Source organism: Chelmon rostratus, chromosome 7, assembly GCF_017976325.1.
Source record: "Chelmon rostratus isolate fCheRos1 chromosome 7, fCheRos1.pri, whole genome shotgun sequence".
In the NCBI taxonomy this organism is placed as follows: Eukaryota; Metazoa; Chordata; class Actinopteri; order Chaetodontiformes; family Chaetodontidae; genus Chelmon; species Chelmon rostratus.
Genome location: NC_055664.1, coordinates 21,918,081 through 21,939,834, shown reverse-complemented (window position 1 = coordinate 21,939,834; position 21,754 = coordinate 21,918,081). Strand labels below are relative to the sequence as shown.

The window sequence follows — 21,754 nt, the reverse complement described above, 5'->3', positions numbered from 1 at the left end:
CTCCTACAGGACCATAGGAAGAAAGAACAATATCATTAATCTCCTGACATTTCAATATTGTATTAACCTTTCTTGTGGAATTCTCCGGGCTCATTAGTCTTTTTTTGAGGGGGAGAAAAATAATAATCGATAGAACAAGCGCTGGACACGATCTAGAAATATGCTGCAGTCAAATAACATACAACCTCAAGCCAGTCATGTGACGCCCTCCTGTCTTCAGCAGCCACTCCCTTTGTCCGCGTTTAAATCCGCTGGTTAAAATACAAACATCTCAAACGGAGAGATAAATGGAGGCGAAAGGGTGTAGCTGTTGCTCTGCAGCAGGTCATAAAGGAGAAAAATTGCCGGGCTGTAAAACAACAGCTTCAGATGGCGACGCGAGCGCATCAGCCGTCTCACGTGAGGAGGAAAAAAAAGCCCCAAGGCCACACAAAGCGTGATGAACCCATGTCTCATCTCCGCCGCTCAGTCAGTCAGCAGCCTGTCAGCAATGCAAAGATAGAAAGAGAAGGTGGGATAGAGGCGGAATGGTGCCCACACCCTTTAAAACTCCACGATCCTCCCGTCCATGTAACACCTCCGCCGCTTGCTCACCCATGTCCTCACCTTCCATCCATCAATGCCTGAAGAACACCAGCCATTCAAATCGCCGGCACTCCCCAGCTCGTTTGACTAAGAAAACAGCCTAATTCATCCCCATTATGTGCCCTCGCTGAACATCAAGCACCGCCGGCCCTTTTGTCTGTCATCGTTTAGCCTCTGTGATTGGTCGCATCACTGTTTTGTTATGAAAACATGGTGCGATTGTATGTTTGCATTCCTGGCCTTGGGGTGGAGTCACCTGGTTCAAGGCTTATTTCAGTGCTGTCATTACAGGTGCACCAAGACAAGAGCCTTCTAATTGGTTTCTTTGGATTCACATGGAAACTCTGTGTGTCTTTTAATTAGTGCTCTATTTTGTAATTTAGCAGAAATCAATCATATTTGAAGTGAAATAAATTTGGTTTTGGACAGGAGCCTGACTGAGAATCCACAGGGGGTAGACAAAATAACATGAACACTTAATGGAAAGAGGACTCAGAAGAGATGTCGCTGTGTAATCTGCACTGAACTGTCCATCCCGGGTTATTAGACCATTGCAGCCCTGTTGCAAAGCAATGAGCTGCTGTTTTTATGGCAGTATGGGATTAACAGAATGTTTGCATGAATGTGAAATACCTCGATAGGTATTTAATTTACTGCATTAACCCCCAAAACAGACTTTCCCATCTGTGTTTTTTTTTTCCTCAATTATATTTCAGAGAATGTGGATGGTCCTGTAGGTAGTGCTTAATCGATTATTTGAATAATGACAGAAGATTTCGATAATCAATGGTTTCATTTACTTCTGAAGCAAAAAAGCTGCTTAATATTTGCTGGTTCCAGTTTCTTAAATATGAGGATTGTTTTCTCTAGTCTGTGTCAGTGTACTGTACTCAGTATATTTGGCTCTTAACTGTTGGTTGGAGAGTGTGTCCAAACTGATATTTGATTGAATTCCATTCACTGTGTGCGTCAAAGCTTTCACTCCTGACCTTAATCCACTGAAATGCAATATGAAACCTAACTGGCCTTGAGCTAACTGCTCTTATTGAGCAGAAAAGTGCAAAGAAAATATTTTTTTGCTTCGTCCGACCAGAGTTTGTTTTGTAAAGTGTTGCAGTCGGTCAGCCGGCGTCGTTTGTTGGTGCAGGAGTTCGGTGATGTTGCTTTGTCTTTGCGCTGTGCCTGTGTTTTGAATATATTTCGTACATGTTGATCGATGAAAGTGTTCCTGTCAACACGCTGAATAATTCAGCATTATTTCCTGTCTGGTATTTGCACTTGCGCCGCCGATGATGTGGCCTCTTTGGCTTTCTGTTAGGTGCCTTCTCCACACCGTGTGCATCATTAGTGCAGCCAGTGTGGCAAATTAATCTGCTAATCAAAACGCTTACAACAGTATTCATAATTATCATGAGCACTTTGATTAAGAGCATTACTCAGCGGTGATATTGAGTGTTAGATGGTGAGATCAGCTCACAGATGGAAAGAGGACAGCAGAGAAAAAGCTGAGGGAGGGAAGATTCCAGGGACGGCGCGAGGAGGCTATATTCCTCTGGGTTAATTGTGCGGACCCCATCGGCACTAAATAAGGATGGTTAGAATGACTGGCTAAGTGACAAATGGATGTACAAATCACCCAGATTACTTCCCAGTTATTAAAAAAAACTGGGATTTGGCCGGCTTCCACACTGCCTCTCTCATTACGTCTGGCAGTCGCTCCAGTGACGGCTATCTTTTACGATAACTCATCTCAGTTCAGTTTTCGCAAGTCGAAACAAGCCTAAGTGTTTAACATTGATTAAAAACAACTTTTTGTAACGACGTGAAATTGCAATGAGTTGCTTGGTGAGCTCATTAAACGTAAATGAGTTTTGATTGATCGTCTGAAGAGGTGGCGTTTGACCTGCAGCTGTAGTGTAAATGGCTGTGGAGAGGTGCTGGTAAGCTGTCTAAACACTGTGCACCTGTGATGGCGGGTTCCTCGCTGGCGTTCTCGCGCAGGGGAAGCGACAGTAGGATGAGTTGTCAGATAGTGCACAGCTGTTCACTTAATTACCTCCTAGTTTGGGAAGGAGGTTAATGAAGCAGTTTGGCGATCAGAAATGAGACAGCCTGAATGTGCACAAAAGAAATTAGTTCCTGGCTGCTGGGACAGAGTTGAAAGCAACAGCAGTTTAAATTATTGATTGCAAAACAACTGAAACAGTGAAGGCTTAAAGAAAGAGGAAGCTGGAAGAGAAGGCGAGGTTAGTGTGCTTTACACATTCATACATGTTTAGCATATTTTTGTACAGAGTGATTAGGCCTCATACTGACATTGGCACATTAAATCGGATGAGTCTTTGTCTTTAAATTGACTTCCTTCTGAGAAATTAGACTCATTCATTCTCTCTAAACTTGCATTCTCTTGTTTGTCGGCTGGGAAGAAAATGAACCTCATTGATGCAGGTGCCATTTTTAAGACCTGTCATTTTTTTTATTTTGCCTCTTTAATGCAGTCTGATCCGCTGGGGATTATTTGTTGTTTTTAAGTTTGTAAAGGTTATTATTTATATTTTAACCTTGACTATTTTCTGCCATCTCTTTCCGTTTCGTGGTTAATCTACCGTGTGACATTTTTTGCTGTATTTTAGATTAGATTAGATTTTAAAGTTGTTTTTTTCCCCCAATATGCAGGAATTATACATTCGAGGCATATTTATGCATCTTAATAATGTGTTAGATGTGCCACAAATTGTGAGGAAACAGGCTAATTAGGGCTGCAACTAACATGATCCGCAGATTATCTGATTAATTAATCAGTTAACAGAATAGTTAAAATGTCCATCAGTATTTTCCACTGTAAGAAAAGCACATGCGTAGTGTTGCTGTTGGTTTATACTCTGAGTTTATTTACGAAATTGGTACCATAGTGCAGGTATTTTTCACACATAAGAAAACCTTTGAAGTCAGGGAGGAAAATCTATCCATATCGCTCCATTTTCATTCCCCTTCCCCCAGTTTTAATGTTGTCGACATGCCACTACAGCTGCGAGCCTTCCCCCGAGCACACAGGTAGTGTTTCTGTAAGGACCAGACCAAAGACCATCCAGCCTCATCCTGCATATTCATGCCATTATGGGGCGAATAACCCTGGCAGCCAGTGTATCCGCTTAATGTCCTTAATCACCTGCATCTCATTGTGGGGCCTGGACACACCTCCACTCATTAAAATGATGGATGGAGGCATAAGGGGATGCTCTCCCCTGTTCCAAATTTGTACTTGTTTAGAAAGGTGCTTATTAGAGAACACCTGGGGGAGTGAAGGGGGGGAAGGGAGCGCCAAAAGCTGAGGGAGCTGAGGAGAAGAGTGGGGATTCAGGCCCCACAGTTGTCATAGCGATACCATTATGAAAACATTACTGAAATACACTGATATGTTTCTAGTAGTTCATTTGTTATAAATATCAAAAGTCAGCAAAATTAGATTATTTTTTTCCTAAAGATAACAAGAATGCATTTTTGTAATTTATGTAAAAATGCAGCAAAAAGGTTGCTCTAGCTTTTGCTTAATTCCTGGATTTTTACATAAAAAAAACCAAATGTCTTTAAACGGCAAAAAGTCCACTAATTGTTGCAGTAAATGAGTCTGGTAGAGTCTCTCATCGCTCTGGTGGCTTTCAGCGGTCGGTCTCTCGAGGCTCCGGGATGTTGAGGTGGGCAGCACCAGTCATTAGCTTGTAAAAACAGGACTTCCATTCCCGTTCTTTGAGGCTCAGGAGGGAGTACAAAAGGGAGGAACCATCGCTCTTTCTTCATCACTGATGTTTGAATAAGCCAGACAGACAGCAGTTGACATTAAGGACTCCCATAGGCCAGGTTATTGCCTGTGTGAGAACAAGCAGTAGGCAGGTTAGATGTAATAAACTGGAACAAATGTATTTCGGTCTCCAATTAGGATAAGTCGCCGTCTCAAGTCGATCTGTGGCGACAATGTCATCTTCTGTTTTTATGGATATTTTGTTTAGCTGCGTCAGCAGCTCCCCCACCGACTAGTGAGTGATGAGAAATAAGATGAGCACAGTATCCGCTCTCTTATGTAACCTCATTGAAGCCTTCTTCCGCCTAATTGGCAGCAATCTAGGCCTGTCAAATTGAATATAATCCCTTCATCGTTGGTCTCGCTTCCCTCTATGGCTTCAAATGCCTCCCTGAATGACATGGGATGCTGATATTGTTAGTAATGGCGGACACTAATGGACTTGGCATCAGGTAATACATTTGAATAGCTACTGTATGGAACAGTAATCGCTGGTTAGCCTCAGAGCAAAGATATCGACGGTTCCCTCCTTCACTGCGATGTTGAAGCACATTGTGTCCTTTCGTGTGAGGCCAGCGCAGATGATTTAAAATTAATATGCAATAGATGCACTGAGCTTTATTATGATGCTTTTCAATTATAGCTACAATAACTGTGTCAATAAAAGACATTTATGAGTTTTATGATTAGTTTTGCACATCGCCACAAATGTTAGTGTACTTTTCATATATTGCTAATAACGGTCAGATAAATCTTTAAGATGCTTTCTTGTGTTTTCCACAATGTACAATGTTTTCCAGTGTCAGGCTGCTGTAGTTTTACATCAACAAATCTTGTGAAAATCCTAAAACCTGTGATGAATTGATCCTCCATTGCTCCATTAATTAGCCATACTGTTGCACTGGGCACCATGTTCCTTCATTACTATGAACATCTCTTTATGTTGAAAGTAAATGATGCACATGCACAAGATCCATCAATATGCTGTTGTTTTTTGGTTAGTGGGTTTCTGTCTGATTGACATGTACTAGATCATTACTTGTTTTAAAGACGATCAACGACAGTGATCACTGGTCCAGGTACATGTAATGTAGTTGTGATATGGGCTCTTTGAATACTCACATCTGTTTGTAATAGTTGCACATGATGACAGCTGCCTCAGCACTCAGATACAGTGCAATCAGTGAAATTGCACTACTTCTGTGCTGTTTTTCATGCACAGGTCTAAAGCCTGGAGCAGGTTGATAGTGTGTGTTGATATGCGAACAGGTGATTGAGGATGTATGTGCATCCACTTATGGTATGGCTAACTGTGTGAATGGATATGAGGTTTCCTATGCATACAAACAGCTTTATAAGTACGGTTAGAAAAAAGTGTGTATGAATGAGATTTTTAGTCAAACTAAAGACGCTTCTGCTGTTGCTAGTGTGTATTGATCCCCAACAACTGTGAAAAATGACTTTCTTCAAATGAAACCTTTTATCTGAGACCTGATCTTAAAGATATGCTTCAGTGCCACTGACGAGGTGCAGAAATGGTTAAATATTGTGTGACACATTGTTGGCTTTGCCTGTTTTTTGTGGGATTTGTTGAGATTAAGATACGTATAGAAGTCTAATCTTTCCCTTTTAGAGATTCTTTACAAATGACAAAAAGCACATGTATAGTTTGAACTTTTTTATTCATCTTTTTTTTTAGTTCTTTTTACTTTTTTTGCTTTACGAAACAAATGTTTGCAGATGTCCTATGAATAAACAACAGCACCCTTTCTCCTTAAAAAAAAACAGGGGTCCGTCACCCCTGCCTTATCAAGAAAAGAGACTCTTCTTGTCCAATTATAACCTCTCCAGATTCCCAAAGTGACTCTTATTTCCTGTATTTGACATTCGTTTAAGTGCATTAGTAGACAACAAAACCATTTTGATTAATGTGCAATAGCTGAGTTTATGGTCAATGCGAAAAGTTATTTACATTGCAGCTATGAATCACATTAACTGTCTTTTTCATCACTTGAGCTTGCGTCAGAACTGGAGAGGGAGACAATCACAACGCAAGGAGTCTCCTTTCAAGCACAGCCTTCGTAAACAGCAACCTTTACCTACATCATCATCATCATCATCATCATCAGGATTAACTAGACTCTTTTGTCATACCTGTTTTCCTCCAGTAAGACAAAAAGGTTAATAGATAGAATGGTTTAAAATAAAGTTTAGTGATTGTGCTTTTAAAACCAAAGTAAAACAAATAACAAACATTGACGACAACACGAAACGTAACAGTGCATTACAAAAAAACAAAAGAAAAGAAAAAAGAAATCCCAAAGTGGCACTTTCTTGGGGCAGCTAAATAATATAGCAATTTACAACATGGATGGAAATGATAAAATAATAATTATATTTACTGGCATAATAAAATTAGAATTCGCAAAATAAACAAGGAAGACAAATTTGAGGTACCACAATGGGTAAAACAAGAGGACATCATGTATACAAGTCTATTTACAGACAGTCCACCCCTCTCTGCTTGCAGCTATTTTATTACAGTAACCTCTGACTGTGGGGCTCCCAGTTCTTGTCAAGGCAAGCTGAGTCATGTCAATGTCTGGAGCAGGATTTCACTCCATATTGCATTGGAATTAAACATAAATATACTACTGCGTATTTTGTTTTGAATGCACCATTCTTTTATCTTCAGACACTCTTTCCTTTTTTTAATGGACATAGAAAATGATAAGTTAGAAAAAGAAACCATTGGTCTGTTTTTCAGATGTAAAGAAACACTACTGATGTACAGTATGATGGCAGCCAACATGATGGTGAAATACTGAGATATTTAAAATTGTAAGAGAAACAATGGTGCTCCACTCGGAAAAATCAGGACAGTCCCTCGTTTTCCTCTTCTGTTCTTCAGCTTTCTACCATCTGGGTAAAAAAAACAAACAAACAATAAAAACAAACATGTTGGTTAGCATCCATCTTTCATAACTAGAGCCCACTGATGTAACAGCTGATCAGCTTAATGCAGATATATTAGCATCTGTATACGCAGTATATCCACTGATATATAGGGGATTGCAGTACAGAAATGGCTACAACCCAGATCCCTGAAAAGCTGCTGTGTCAATCACAAAAATTAACAGACTGCAATGATTTTCAAATCATGTTCAGCCAATTCAGGCGTGCACCTGAAACCTCTACAGTTAATATACTGTACATACTATCACCTGTTACCAGTCGACCTGTTTACCTGTGGAATGTTCCAAACAGGTGTTTTTGCTGTCCCAGTCTTTTGTTGCTAGTGTCACAACTTGTTTGAAACATGTTGCTGCATTAAATTCAAAATAAGCAGATATTTACAGAAAACAATAAAGTTCATAAGTTTGAACATTAAATATCCTATTTTTATACTGTATTCAATTAAATATCGGTCAAAAGATTTGCTTTGTTTCAATTACATTTTACAAGCAGCCAACTTTTTTTGGACTCACAATTCTGAATCCCCGGAAAGCACTGACAAGTTGATTATTACTGTAAAATATTCTGCTTATTTTCTATGTGTATCTTGGTCACAGTTATGATAAATACCAGCGTATATTGGGGCTATGTTCATAACTGTCAGATGTGTTGAGGGTTAGCCTGTACTGTAGATGACAGTTTGTACCTCTAGCTCTTCATCTCCTGGTTGGAAGGCCCCCGTGGTGTTGAGGCCCATGTCTGCAGGGTTCCTGCGGCCTCCTTCTCCTCTCCGCCGGCCCCCTGAGCCCCTGGAGGACATGGAGCTGGAGGAGCTGGGGTCTCGGGGGCTGTTGACTGTGGGGAACTGTGGTCGGCTGTAGGGCAGAATGTCCTCTGAACCTGTGTGGTAAGAACAGTTTGCGAGTTGAGACTCAGAGCTCCTGCACACGGCGTCGAGGGATTCCCTCACATTGTACTCATTGTTGTACCTGCTTGTTGGCGTGCCTTGCTGCCGGTGCTGCCCTCGTTTTTATTCCCTTTCCCTCCATGAGCAGTCTTTTGTCTCTCCTGCGCATCTTTGCGTTCGGACGAGCTGGTTCTGGGGTCCGAGCCCTCTCTGGGCCGATAGCTCCCCGTCCCTCCTCTCTTGTCTCGACCCTCACCCGCTTTGGGGGAAATCACTCCCCGGCCCTCCAGGGCTGCCTTGGAGGGGTGTGTAGGCGACTTAAGCACTGCTGGAGGTGGGATGGGCGGAGGCGGGAGATCTGAAGGATAAACACAGGAAGTAAGAACACATTAACCGCCGACATCAATAACCAGGGTTTAGATAATTACACGAGACTGAGGAACAAGAATCTGCGTACTCTTGAAACTTTAGTGTGTATCATCTGTCACTCAGTTGTCTCACACCTGCAAGGTGATACACAAACACAGCTGCGGTGTGTGTACATAGACTCAGATCTGTACACACGGCTCCGCCGAACGGAAACTCCTCCGTGCAGACAGTAAACAGAACAGATGACATTAGAGATGCCCAATCTGGCCCGAGAGTTATGAGATTTGCGCGAGAGGCAAGAGAGGAGGAAGAGGGGAGCGTGACGGTCAGCAGCTGGCTCTCTGACCTGCTCGACTTCCCCTGTCGATGAATCAATGCTGCATGTCCTTGAGCCATTATTCATATGAGGCCAGCCAGCGGGCCGCCTAGCCTCTCACACATCACACAGCCATCTAAACAAAACGGCGAGAGAAAAGCCTTGTCTGCCTGCGATCGATGGCTTTTCATCTTCTAATCAGCTTCCGACCTGAACGATGGCTTTATCGGCGGGCAGACCCGTAATCCACAAAGGATTATAAAGTTAATAAATGTAAGAAAGCACCAACTCTCACACTTTGCTCATAGATCCTGAAGGCTACCTTAAGAAACTTTGCGAAGAATCAAAGCTTTCATTTTTTATTTTATTTTATTTTTTACACAAGATGGACTAATGGGGCAGGTGATGTCTTTGCTGTCTCTTGTTGGCAGAATGAGGCACTCTTCTGATTATCCTCCACCTCCGTCCACTCCTCCTGAATACAAAAGGGGGGCCGTCAATACCATAGAGCAGAGAGGCGTCTGCAGTTTTTTAATATCTCTCTTGCCTCCTGAGTCCTGCCTCAGCCCGAGTCCGATCAATGCCACAGTCTGTGAGATATAGCTCACTACACTGCAGGAGCAGAGCGCCTGTTAGATTTATGAGGAAATATCGGTGATGACAGAGCTCAGGTCTGAAAAGTGTCTCTGGGCTTGCCAAGGAGGGTGCAGCAGAGGGCCCGGCGGTTAATTAGGCAGACGAGGCTGAGACAGATGAAGACAGACAGGCAAGGGTTAAGTTCAGAGAGGAGGCAGACAAAGGCATGAGAGTCAAATGCAATATGAATCGGGGGGGGGGGGTATAACTTGGGTGTTTCTGCATCCACTGTGCAAACAAGAGAGAAATGAGTAGGTCAAAGAGGGCTAAAGGGTGGTGAAGGGGGGCTGCCTCCCTTGTTTGTTGACTTGTTTTTCTGGCTTTTTTATTGCCGTCTTAACTGATGTTATGTATGTGTATTTATCGTGATGCTGCCTCAGTAGTCTCAGTCAGAGAGGTGTGAGACATAAAACACATTATAGAAACACACATTCCAGCATATTGTGTGTGGGTGTAGCAGACGTGTGTTTTCATTCCTTTCTTCCTCCTTTAAATTTCATGAAATCACCTTCCCTCACCTATCACCTCAGCGCTAGTCTTCCAGACCACAGACGTGATGTGTAGGATGGGGGCTGAAGTGGAGACAGGGGTGGGTGGGCGGAGGAGGGAGGCAATAACCTCCAAATGAAAAACAATCCATTCAGATCAAATGCAATCAGCAGGAGGGCTGATGGACAGACAGAGCTGCAGAGCTGTCAGTCCGCCCCCTCGCCGCTCAAACAAAGACTGAGGAGAGGGTAGCACGGGAGAAGAGGAGAGGGATGGAGAGATCACTCCAGAGGGAGGGGCAGCGGATGGGGAGGAAGCCAGATATAAGGATGATGGCAGGAGGGGAGGGGGGGCTGGATTTTCTGCAGTGATATAGCTGGTCTGGCTCCCAGTGAGCTAGATATTAAATCTCCCTGCCAAGTGCTTCCAACACTCAAGGACACCTGACACTAAGAGGAGAGCCAGCTCCGGGACAGCACAGAGTGTACACAGCACAGCGAGTGTGTGCACACACTCACATACAGATGCGTTTAACAAAAAAAAAAAAAATCTTCCCACAACATCAAAGCAGAGGCGAAAGAGCTAGAAAAAGCAGCTTTCTGCTGGTATGCTGTGTGTTGTGAAGAATGATGCTGTAAAAAGTCAATTGCTCTTTTACTTAACAAGGTTAAAGCTTTTCCTTCTGTGTGCAGCTGCTCCTGTATTTAGCCCCGGTTTGGTTTACGTTCGGGCCCTGCTCAGTAAAAGGTGGCGCTTCAGTAGGAGCCACAGCACCTGGATCAATTTCATTAGTGGCTAGAGTGGAGAGACATCCCAGTGTCAGCACAGCCAAGCTGGGCAGAGCTCCCCCGAGACCACCCCCTCCACCACCACTCACCCGATCTGCTCAGCACCGTCACAGATTAGGAGTGATGCCATGTATGCACATGAGAGAAGATGATTAAAACTCTGGCTCCAAGCACACGCAAACTCAGTTGTTTACGGACACTACATCACAGTAAACTGCACTTTTCCCTTCGATATCTGTTGAGGGAATAGAGGGGGCACCACTGACACAAACTGGCCATCTGTGGACTTGTGGGATACGGCTAACCCGCTACCACATGTTTAACTCTCTACCGGTCTGTTGGCTCCATTGAGTCACTCATACCATTCACAGATAATCATGCCAACTGCAAACTCAGTTGATAGTAGAAAGTTTTTAGGAAATTGAGATTTAACTTGTGATTTCTCTTGAAATTGAACTCCATGCCTGAATTCAAGGTCTACTGCACATAGTATTGAACAAGACATGTTTGTACCAGCATCATCACAAACCTAGTGACTGTACAGTATCTAGTTTCTACTACTTAATTTCTTCTTTTTCTAAATCCCCTTTCCATTCTTGCTATTATTGCTGTCAGTACCAAATCATACAGTTGTTTTTTGTAAGTAACCTTACGGTATTCTATAGAAAAACACTTGAGCTCACTAATTAATCAACACGTACACAATTCCTTTCTTTTAATGCTGAAATGTAATCATATGTGCACCTTCATTATAGGCTTCACGTCGCTGGTTCCCTGGATGACCTGCAGGATGCTGTTTCTGCTTCTTAGGAGGCCTCCTGTGTACAGCTGCCATACTCATGTTACTGTCTGTGGACACCGGGCTGCCAGGACGGTGGCCTGACGGGTTTATTTGGTATTTTCGTGCTGAGAAAAGAAACAGGAACAGTTTGCTTTTACCATTCCTCAAACTGCTTGCGGTAACACTTCTTATGGATGTGGCCGACCGACCATATAAAACCTACCTGAAGCTCCTCCGACGTCGAGGCCCTGTGTGTTGGGATATTTGGCCACTCTGAGGCCTGAATACTCTGCAGCTGCAGCGACCGCTTGAGCAAAGTCAGCATCAGTGAAGAAGGATCCATCTGACGAGCTGACTGCGCTGGACCTCCCTGAGGAGACATTATCCTCCTCAGAAGCCGACCCCCATCCGTTGATCATGGAGCCGGTCACCGAGCTCTCCAGGTCGCCCATGCTGGACGCGGGCGTCTGTTCAAGCCCTCGTAGCAGCAACCTTCGCGGATGCATCTGGGGGTGGTGAGGGTGTGTGTGGGGGTGGGTGTGGTGGTAGTGCATCTTGGCCACCTCTGCATCTGTCTCGTCACCCTCCTCCTCCTCCTCTTCCTCCAGTATGTCCTCTTCCTCCTCCATACCGTCAGTGTCCAAGGCCAACGGGCTGGTGATGTACCCATATGTGTGTGAAGGAGAGAGGGGCCTTGGAGGGGGTGGGGGGCTCACAGCATGGCGCCTGCAAGAGGTGAGAAACACATGATATCAGGATCCCATCAAATTTTGAATATTTTGGTTGAATTATGTGGTCAAAGTTTGTAAAATACACCTGGCAGTTTTTACAGGACAATATGTTGATTCAGCATGTTTTAGCCAATTAACTACAAATCACATGTACTTTACATTAAATTCAAATTGGAGAGTTTACGGCTATGTTGTGCAGACATCAGATCCAGAAATTAATCAATGGGAAAACATAAATGCAAACAATAATGTGAATTTGATAGTTTCTTCTTGTAAAATGTTGAGTAGTTCAATCCTAAATTTATGATGTTGTGGTTCCTGTCCCTGCACAGCTGGATTACCACACAATGATAATATCACTCTGACAAAAAAATAAAATGGACTAAATTTAAACTGTGATGTATTGCAAACAACGTTCAAATCGCTGGTAGTTTATTTTTATGCTGTACCGAAATGAACCGAAACAAATGGCTCCCTGGAAGGTAAGAAATCAATCTAAAAACTAAGATACGCTTTTGAAAAATGGCCAACAGTGCTGTATAATATACAGAATTTGGAGTTAATGGGCTAAAACATGGAAAACGCTTGTGAATTTCAAATACTTGAGAGACTTCTCTATGAGGCTTTAGAAAATAGATATATTTCGTGAACATCTTTACAAAGGCCAACCGCTTCTTCTTTTGCTCTTTAGCTACTTGTTACGCTTCCAGTACCTGCGTTCATGGCTGTCATGTGCATCCTGGAGCATCGGCTGCATCTCCTCCTGGGGTGAGGGGGTGAGAGTGGCTGTGGACTGGTGACTGTAAGATACAGCAGCAGGGGAAGAGGCTGCCCCTCGGATGGGAGGAGTGGGTCCTCTCTCCATCTCCTCTTCCTCCTCCAGCTCATCAGGCTGCAGGTACATGTGAGAGGGGGGCATGGGGCACTGCATGTCTGGGTCACAGCTGCCAACAGAGAGAAACAAGCCTCATTACCTTCATATCGCTCACAAAAAAACATGAATGTTTTCATATACTGAAGCCAGGAAAACAAGCACTAAATATTCATGCCACCCTTCTATCAAGGTTTGACATGAGTCTAGCGCTAATAGATAGAAAACCCTCGGGGGCGCATGATTGCAATGAACGCGAGAACCAAGAGAAAAGGCAGGAAGACTGAGCTCGTATTTAAATACAGTGTGTGCATGCCTGTCAGATTGTCTTTGTGTCTGTGCAGACATGTCCCACCTTTCTTCCATCGATAGAGAGTACTCCTCTGTGCTCCGACTTGGGGGTGGGTTTGCAGGGGGAGGGGGCAGAAGGTCAGCCCAATTCATTGTGCTCTGTTTGGGTAGTTTGGGGGTGCGCACTCCTTTCTTCTGACCCTGACTCCCTGCTCAAAAAATGGGGGGAGAAAAGCACTCCATCAGTCACAAGACACCTACAGAAACACGGACTTACATTCACTCTGTCTCAGAAAAACACATCAATTATTAATGTTGAAGAAATCGCAAGGTAATGAGTAAGGAATTGACAGCGGATAAAATGCATTAACAAGACCGGCTGACAAAGAAAAGATCATTTTACATGTGTGAGTGCAAAGGCTAATGCAACCCTCCACTTTATGCAAGTGTGCTCACATACCTCTCGGTTATTAAATGATGAGAAATACTATAAAACGCAGTCATTTCCCTACAGCGGTATTAACCAGCACCAAGAGAGAAGGTAGGAAGAAAAAGGCAGAAAAGGGGCCAATTAATACCAAACTATTAGAATGGTGAACCAATGAGCTGTGAGGTGCAGTGAGCATTAAAGGCTTCTCCTTAATGGCTTGAACTTCAAACGCAATATCAGAATGGATACATGGCATTAAGGTGGCAGTGTTGCATGCCGTCTGCAATGTGTTATCATTTGTCCTTGTCCACAGACATTGAGGCCCTGATGAAATTAGGCTGCTCCATACTGGAATTAAAGTAAAGCCAATTAATGAAAGCAATGGAAACTATGCAAGGACAAACAGAGAAATGAAATAGGAAGCACAAAAACAAAACAGTACAAAAATATCCTTTTATCGAATTTTCTTTAAACATCCCTTGGATGACATTGCACCCAGACAACAAAAGACACAAGGAAATGCTGGGTATGGTGTTCACGCCTTTGTTTTGAGGCACTGTTGTCAGTTTCCTCTTCTCTTTATATTCAGCAGTTTTCCACTTTCTGAAGGCATCTCCCTTTCAATTTCTCTTCAAGATAGGCTGACATGGAAATTAATCAAATTACCATTTTAAAGCATGCATATTAGCGTCTCAAAGAGATTTATTGCTTTTGAGCAAAAATGGGATTTTCAAATGGAGCTGGGGGGGGGGGGGGGGGGGGGGGGTGTATGTGATTATATGGTTCACAACAATAATACGCTGGGAAAATACTTTGGCAGTTAAATTAAAAAGAGCACAAAAAAAAGAGTAAAACTCCAAACAACCTTAGGAGAGAGAAAAAGCCTTTGGATGTGTTGATTTCATAACCTCTCAATGCCCTTCTCCTCAGCGCCCCCACCCTCTTACCGGAGGTACTACTGCTGCCTCGGTCGGAGCTGTTGTAGGAGCCTCCAGTGTGGCTGTCATGGGTCTGGTTGTAGGGGATGGTTGCTGGCATTGGGCTGTCGCCTCCTCTGTAGCGGTCTGATGGTGAGGAGATGGCGTGTATGGTTAGTGCCAACTCGAAAACTTTCAAGCAAACCAACCACTTCGTAATGAACATGGAAATGCACTTTATCAGCTGTAGAAAACCACCTCTCAATGGGAATGAGCACAGTGTACAATGCTAAACATGACAAGAGGCGTGCAGTTCATGCTTCATCATTTCAGGTGAGTATGTGAACACATGCAGCATCCGCACACAAATCTCAAAACTATCACCCCAGATGTGGTTCCTCTCTGCAGGTACAACATGGTGATGATAGCTTTGTTCAAAGCGTCTAAAGATCCAAGAGTTATCTGTCTTTCCTTTAGAAATCTAACACCAGAGATAAACCCTCACACCTGCCTTCATTACAGAAAGACAACCCAGATACCGTTCGACGACAGCGACTCAGCCCTGGCCCACAGAGATTAAACATGATTGCATGGCGGGTGATGAGGGGTTACATGAATGCCATACAGACAGGCAGAAAGAAAGAGTGATGACGCCTATGTTGACTGAAAAGGAGCGAGACAGAACCAAGGAAAATATGAGCATGAAGCTCTTCTACAGGCTTCCACAGTGAGGCTGAGAGAGCCGGGAGAGGAGAGAACAGAGGGAAAAATCAAGTGGAGGAAGATCATGGCTCGGAGTTGACCTCTTTAACCATGGCTGCTGGGTATTCCACACACTCACCCTTGTTCAGCTTGTTTTGCTCCATGATGTTGTATTGCAGCTGGGAGCCCATTTCCTGTTTCTGCTGTTGGACTGAGGTGGGCTTCCAGCAGTGTTTTTCATTCACCTCCCCTCCAACCCCGAGTCCGCCTCCACTCCCTCCGGTTCCTCGATCTGAGTTCATGTTGTTGCCCATGATGGAGGACTGGATGAGCTGAGTGGTGGCGTACGGTGTCGGCTGGCCCCCCGGACCCACAAAGCGGCCTTCTTTCAGATTTGGGCTGTTGAAGGTCTTCATCTCATTGATCTTGTTGGACAAGTCTACATCTCCATAGACTCCAGAGTCTGGCACAATGAGGTTGGTCTGCTTGTTTTCCATCTGGTTGTTATAATTGGCGATGCAGTCGGCTGGAGAACATGAGGAGGGTATTTAGTCAATCTCGTCTACTGCTGATCAGCTTAGCAGCAGAATACCAGTTCGGTAAAAGCTTTGAAACAATAGGGCATCATCTGATCTACTGCAGAGCTGAAAGCACTTATTTGAGGAAAGTGAAATACATTTACATATTAATTTCAAGCTCTTGAGACATCGCTGTGCCCACCAGAGAGACATTTCTATTTCAGTTTAAAGTCTCAGTTTTGTTTGCCAAATGATGATCTACTTAAGGTGAGTGACACAGGTGGTATTACACCTTCTCAGTCTCACCCGTGACTCAGTGTGGGTGTCATCTCTGTTCTTTTCCATCTGACAGTGGGAGCGTCTTTGCTCATTGAGAGGGACAGAGAGACATGTCTGTATCAAAGACCTGGAATGAGGCGTGCAGTAAAAGCACAGCTCCACTGACAGATCCAATTTTCCCTGGCTCATAAAATATTCAAATCCTCCAGCAGATCTGAGAGCCAGCCTTGCAGTAAATACCAAGGACGGCCATAGGTGCATGCCGCTCGTGCCATGCGCCTCACATTTCAGCAGCACGGAACAGCTCGACACTTCAAAGGTTGATGTGTGAAAGCGCCCCTATGGCTGAGATAAAGGGACATTAACTCCTATTTCTTTGCTCTGTCACCTAGTCACTGATCCTCTTAATGTTCACAGAGTTTAGGTTTGGCACACACACAAAGCATGCGTCTGGCAAGCTCCTTAGTGTCATACAGCGGGGCGTCATGCGAAGAGTGAGGGCTGCCTTTAGCCTGTTATTCCCTGTTAAACATCTCGCACCGTGTTAAGGTAGGGTTAAACATTTCAACCTCAGAAGGGTGATTAGCACAAAGAAAAAAACGAACCTGATGACTATAAAGTGTACAAAATGAATTATTAATCCTCACTGGGAAAGGTTTTGATGTGAGAAGAAACTATTGCATGGCTGGACGGATATTAGGCCGAACAGCTGGATAGGAATTATGGGCTGCCCTTAAAGGCACAGTCCCAAAGTGCATAATTTAGAACATAAAGCATTTCATTGCAGTCCAAGTTTCCGAGGATCGAGTCGTTTAAGAGTTGGGTCACAGCTAAAAATTAATAACATTAAGTTCTGTCATCCAAGCTGAACTTTTTGGCTGCAAGTGTATCTGTTGAGATACGTCACTGTGTGTGTGTGTGTGTGTTGTAGAGTATAAGATCTTGAGGCCAGATTTGCTCCCTTTTGTTGACAACTGTACAAGTGCTGAATAAACTAAAAGGCCACCTGGTAGTGTTCCATAAGTCTCCTTCCCTTCTTTCCTTTCTTTCCTCTCCACCTACCCGGCTTTACTTCATCTCATTCACGCTCTGTACTTCCACGCATACATTTCAGTGTATGCCTGAGCATACACTTATTCTTCTCTCCCCCTCCTCCATCTGGTCTTCCAGGTGCACCTTTTTCCCCTCTATCATCCTCTCTTCCTCTGCTTATGGCCACCGTCTGCAGTCCAGCCTTGACCTCTTCGCCCGCTGCACATTTCTTAAATAACTGAGCACTTAGGGGAAATTACATTACCGGCTATAACAACAGTATGGAAATCAGCAGAGCAATTCGATTAGCAACAGAGTAGAGCCATAAGCCCCTCTCAGTGTGCTCCTTTTATTTCCTTCCTAAAACAGCTCTACTTTAACCTCGGATAAATCAAACACACAAGCACACAGCCACTCTTAATCCTAATATTTCTTCAGGTTTTTCGTGTGGAGACCTACAAAAAGGAGAGATACACGGTACAACTCTCCGGGGAGCTAACCCAGATATCAGATTTTACTTCCTTTTGCACTGCAGATTCCCCCAGCTCCTCCATTTCTTATCTCTACAGTTATTTTGTCAAGGACTGCACCACTGCGTTTGAGGGCAGTGTTTATTCTGCTTGTTGCCTATGCATGGTAGTGCCGACACTACGTACCTGGGCGGCTGTATGTTGCCAGGTTGCTGTCGCTGTTGCCATTGCCTGCAGTGCAGCAGTTGATGCTGCAGTCATTGTGGTTGGAGCAGGAGTTGGGCCATGTGTCAGCCAGCCAGGGCTGAGTGGCCGATTCCCCAATGTTTAGCAAACCAGGCCTGCAAAAAAATAAAAATAAAAACAGGAAAAAAAAGGGACCAAATGGTTTACAATAGTAAGAGACTAAGCCAACACCACAATGACATTTATGTGAATGAACTCAGACACCCACAATAACATAATATTTGAAATAGAAGATTATGTTGAGTTTATTTATCCAGCAGCTGAGAATAAGAAAAATAGAAATCCGGCTTTAGTGCTTTTTGCCTTTTGGATACACACACACACACACACAGGCCCAGGGAGCACATTAGAAAAACGCCCAGCTAAATAAATTGTGTGTGCTTGACTTGCCCACAGCCGATGACACTTTCCCTGAGCCCCTCGTGAACATTAGCGATCCGCCTGGATTAGACAGCCAGATAAAATTCACTCCCAACGTTGCGAAATGCGCGTCCTGAACAGCCAGTGAACCACAAACGCTCCCAGACTACATTCCATGGTGTCGTACAACGTCTTTATCATTTTAAAAGCTTTTTTAGCTGTACAGAAGGAAAGAAAAGAAGCTATGCGGTCCACTCCTTCACATCATCCTCTGGCGAGCCATCTCCATTGTTTCCGTGTCTTGCTCCGATTTCCTGGGCTTTAATCCCGACACAATACAAGATCAGTTGTTTAACAGGATTCTACTGTACAACCTGACCTCAGGCCAACCACTGAGTGTTAAAAGAGCTGAGAATAAATAGCTTCCTATTGCTCATGAAATGAATCAATCTAGCATACAAAGAGCATGCAGGCTACTCTACCAGGGCCATACATTGTTTCGGTATTCAAATCGCCAAAGAACGACTCCCAGTTTGCATATCCCAACACTGAATTAGCATTGAATTACGTTTCCTCATTCCCTCTCAAATGACTCATTTCTTGGATTCATTTTTGGTAATGAACACATTTGTCTTGTACAGCCAAATACGATCTCACAATAGCTCCTCAATCACCCCGGCAGTCGCGTGTTGATATTGAATAGCCATTGTCTTTGTGCAGAGCTGACACAGCCATGCTGCATATGGGATTCAATCACACAACTGGATAATATAATGAATATGGATTTACTGCTGATGGCTCCAAGCTAACTGTTCATTAACACATGAACAACACACACAAATGTACACTTACAAGTCAGTATTGTGTACATTCTGTACTCTCAAGAAAGAGGGGGCAACACATTAAAAATGTTTCCTCTTTTTGTGTCTGCATACTCAATTTTCACCATATCCCAGCTGTATGAAAACACGCCAAATGCCATCCAGTGGATATAAATGTGGATGTATTAGCAAATAGATGCAGTGTTTGCCATCCCTAATTCTGTACTGTCTCGCTGTTTGTGTACAGTGCACCATTCCTCAGCACCAAGAGGTGTGGCTTTACTGCTCTGTGTGTGCTACATTTATGTTTTATGGTGAAGCTATGGCACAGCCTTGTGGTTGGATGTGGCTCTCCACCATATAGGATGAGGATGGGCTCCTGGCACACTCCATGGGGCTTTGTTCCTGTTAGCATAACATACTTAATGCACCTCTGTACCCCTCCTCAGCTCCCTGCTGCCTAAGAAAGTCACAGCACTCCCCCTAGTGTTTGATGAAGAAAAGTACACTTGCCCAACCCTTCTCATTCAGGAAGGTTTGTATTTGTTTTTTAATTAGAATTGTTCATTTTCCCAAAATGTGTTTTAATATTTGAAATCATACAGGCTTTTACAAAAAAACAATAAATGAACTCTCACCTTCCAGCGCTGCTTACACCTTCTCCACCTCTCTGATATGCCACTGAAAAGAGAGAAAATAATGAGTTTCACAACTATAACTAATCACATCGCCATCTTTGCCATTGTTATACAAGGTCAGCATGAAATTACTCATTGTGTGTGTGTTATTGTATCAGTTGAAATGAGGCTATGAAGGATTGTGTGTTGCATCACTTCGGGTGAGTCACGCACACGCAGCAACAGGAGCAGGAGCAGGAGGAGGATATGTAAGAGGCTTATGAGGAACAGAGATGCAGAGCTCTTTGGTTTTCTGGCTCGGGGTTCAGTGCGTTTGAAGCCCCACATGCTGGAAGTTGGACTCTTTCAAGGAGCTCTAAGCTGCTGGTGTGTGAAGGAGAGATAAACTTCCAACTTTAATTACAATCTCTTCCCTGAGAGGAGAGAAGGTGGAAGAGGGGTAGGTAGGGCCTTAGCTGTGTCGATTCCCTGTCTCTTTTTCAAAACAGGAAGTGTGGTTTTGGTCTTTGCATGCAGCCAGAGGAGCTCATAGATTCGCTCTCTCTAATGCAAACCAAAGCATCACAACCTGGTTTTAGATTAAAATCAGCATAATGCACTGTAACGTCCTGGTTTTACACTGGGCAGGGCAGAGATTTTCTTCTTAAAGAGACACAAACCTAACCACACAAGCGAGGAGTGTTTCACCTGAGAGATTTCCAACTGATCATCAAACAAGCCTGCAACTGCAAAGTTATTCTAACCTGATTGCAAGCCTCGAGGCAGACAGAAACAACGCTGCCACTGTTTAGATACGACCTCCGCGTAGACAGGATCAGCCAGCATTGCCACAAACACGAACTCTACAGCATTATCTCTCTCACTCTTCTCCTCCCGCTCTCACTTTTACTTCCTCTCAGCTATTCCATGGCACGAAGCACTGCCAACACCCCTGACACACCTCTAGGGAACAAAGAAGTTCAGGCGGATGAAAGTCCACGAGAGAAAGAAAAAAAGGAGGGGAGGACTGTACATACAAACTTGAAGAGAGGCACAGAGAGCTTTTCTTTCATCTGTTTTGTGCTGTGTCACTTCAGTTCACAGATAACCTCTTTAGCTCTGCTGCCACTTGCTTACCTAATTGGTGTGTTGGAGTGCTGCTGGTGTGTCATTCTCTTAAATCCCATCTGAGCTTGCCAGCAGCCCTTTGATCAAGTTAGCACTAGTTTTAACAACTCCTCAGTAGAGTGGCCTGCTGCTCTGTAAGCATGACGCTCTGACACGGCCCAAACATTTGGTGGAACATTTATTTCTTGGTAGATGTTTAAGCAGTGCCAACATCGAGCCCCTTTCACTTACAGTTAAATGTTCTCATCTATTAGGACTGTGGCTGTTTCTGGCGTTAAAGGAATTGTTTCACAAATGTCAGGACAAGGCAAGCGCTCATGTACTATAGAGTAAAAATAGCTTACCTGTTGGTGTGAAAGTAAAGGATGGCACTGTGGGGACAGAAAAAATAAAGAAATCAAATTAATGTACATCAGCGCTATCTGGGATTAGGTCCTGCGACATCATGTCTCTGCTTCATCACCACATTGTTTCTGTGAAAGTACATAAATCCACGAAAAGTAGTTTGGCCTGTATTCACACGCTACTCGCTGCCCCCCAGTCTTTGATCCTGGCAGACATCTCCGGACCCCAACTGGGGGAAAGTGAGTGTTGAGCCAGCTGCTGGTCCAAATCCTTCCCCAGACTGTCAGAGGCCTGCTGGGCAGGGGTCACACACTGGGGAGATATCTGTTGCTATCTCTAACACTCACATCATCACCCACCCAGCTCAATTA

At 43.9% G+C, this 21,754-nt stretch overlaps 1 protein-coding gene across 2 annotated transcripts in view; it reads right to left on the bottom strand.

Annotated features, from left to right (window-relative positions):
- Window positions 1–6,067: 6,067 nt before the first annotated feature.
- The window catches only part of robo1 (roundabout, axon guidance receptor, homolog 1 (Drosophila)), a 159,601-nt gene continuing 143,914 nt past the window's right edge, over window positions 6,068–21,754 (bottom strand). For both annotated transcript variants that reach the window (XM_041940053.1, XM_041940054.1), the window contains exons 19-30: window positions 21,383–21,409; window positions 19,932–19,974; window positions 18,053–18,207; window positions 15,707–16,093; window positions 14,896–15,012; window positions 13,583–13,727; window positions 13,070–13,300; window positions 11,849–12,351; window positions 11,589–11,750; window positions 8,329–8,604; window positions 8,046–8,239; window positions 6,068–7,306 (exon numbers count right to left, since the gene is read on the bottom strand). In XM_041940053.1, coding sequence (XP_041795987.1) covers window positions 7,292–7,306; window positions 8,046–8,239; window positions 8,329–8,604; window positions 11,589–11,750; window positions 11,849–12,351; window positions 13,070–13,300; window positions 13,583–13,727; window positions 14,896–15,012; window positions 15,707–16,093; window positions 18,053–18,207; window positions 19,932–19,974; window positions 21,383–21,409 — 2,255 coding nt within the window. In that variant the 3' untranslated portion in view covers window positions 6,068–7,291. The remainder of the gene's footprint in view (window positions 7,307–8,045; window positions 8,240–8,328; window positions 8,605–11,588; window positions 11,751–11,848; window positions 12,352–13,069; window positions 13,301–13,582; window positions 13,728–14,895; window positions 15,013–15,706; window positions 16,094–18,052; window positions 18,208–19,931; window positions 19,975–21,382; window positions 21,410–21,754) is intronic.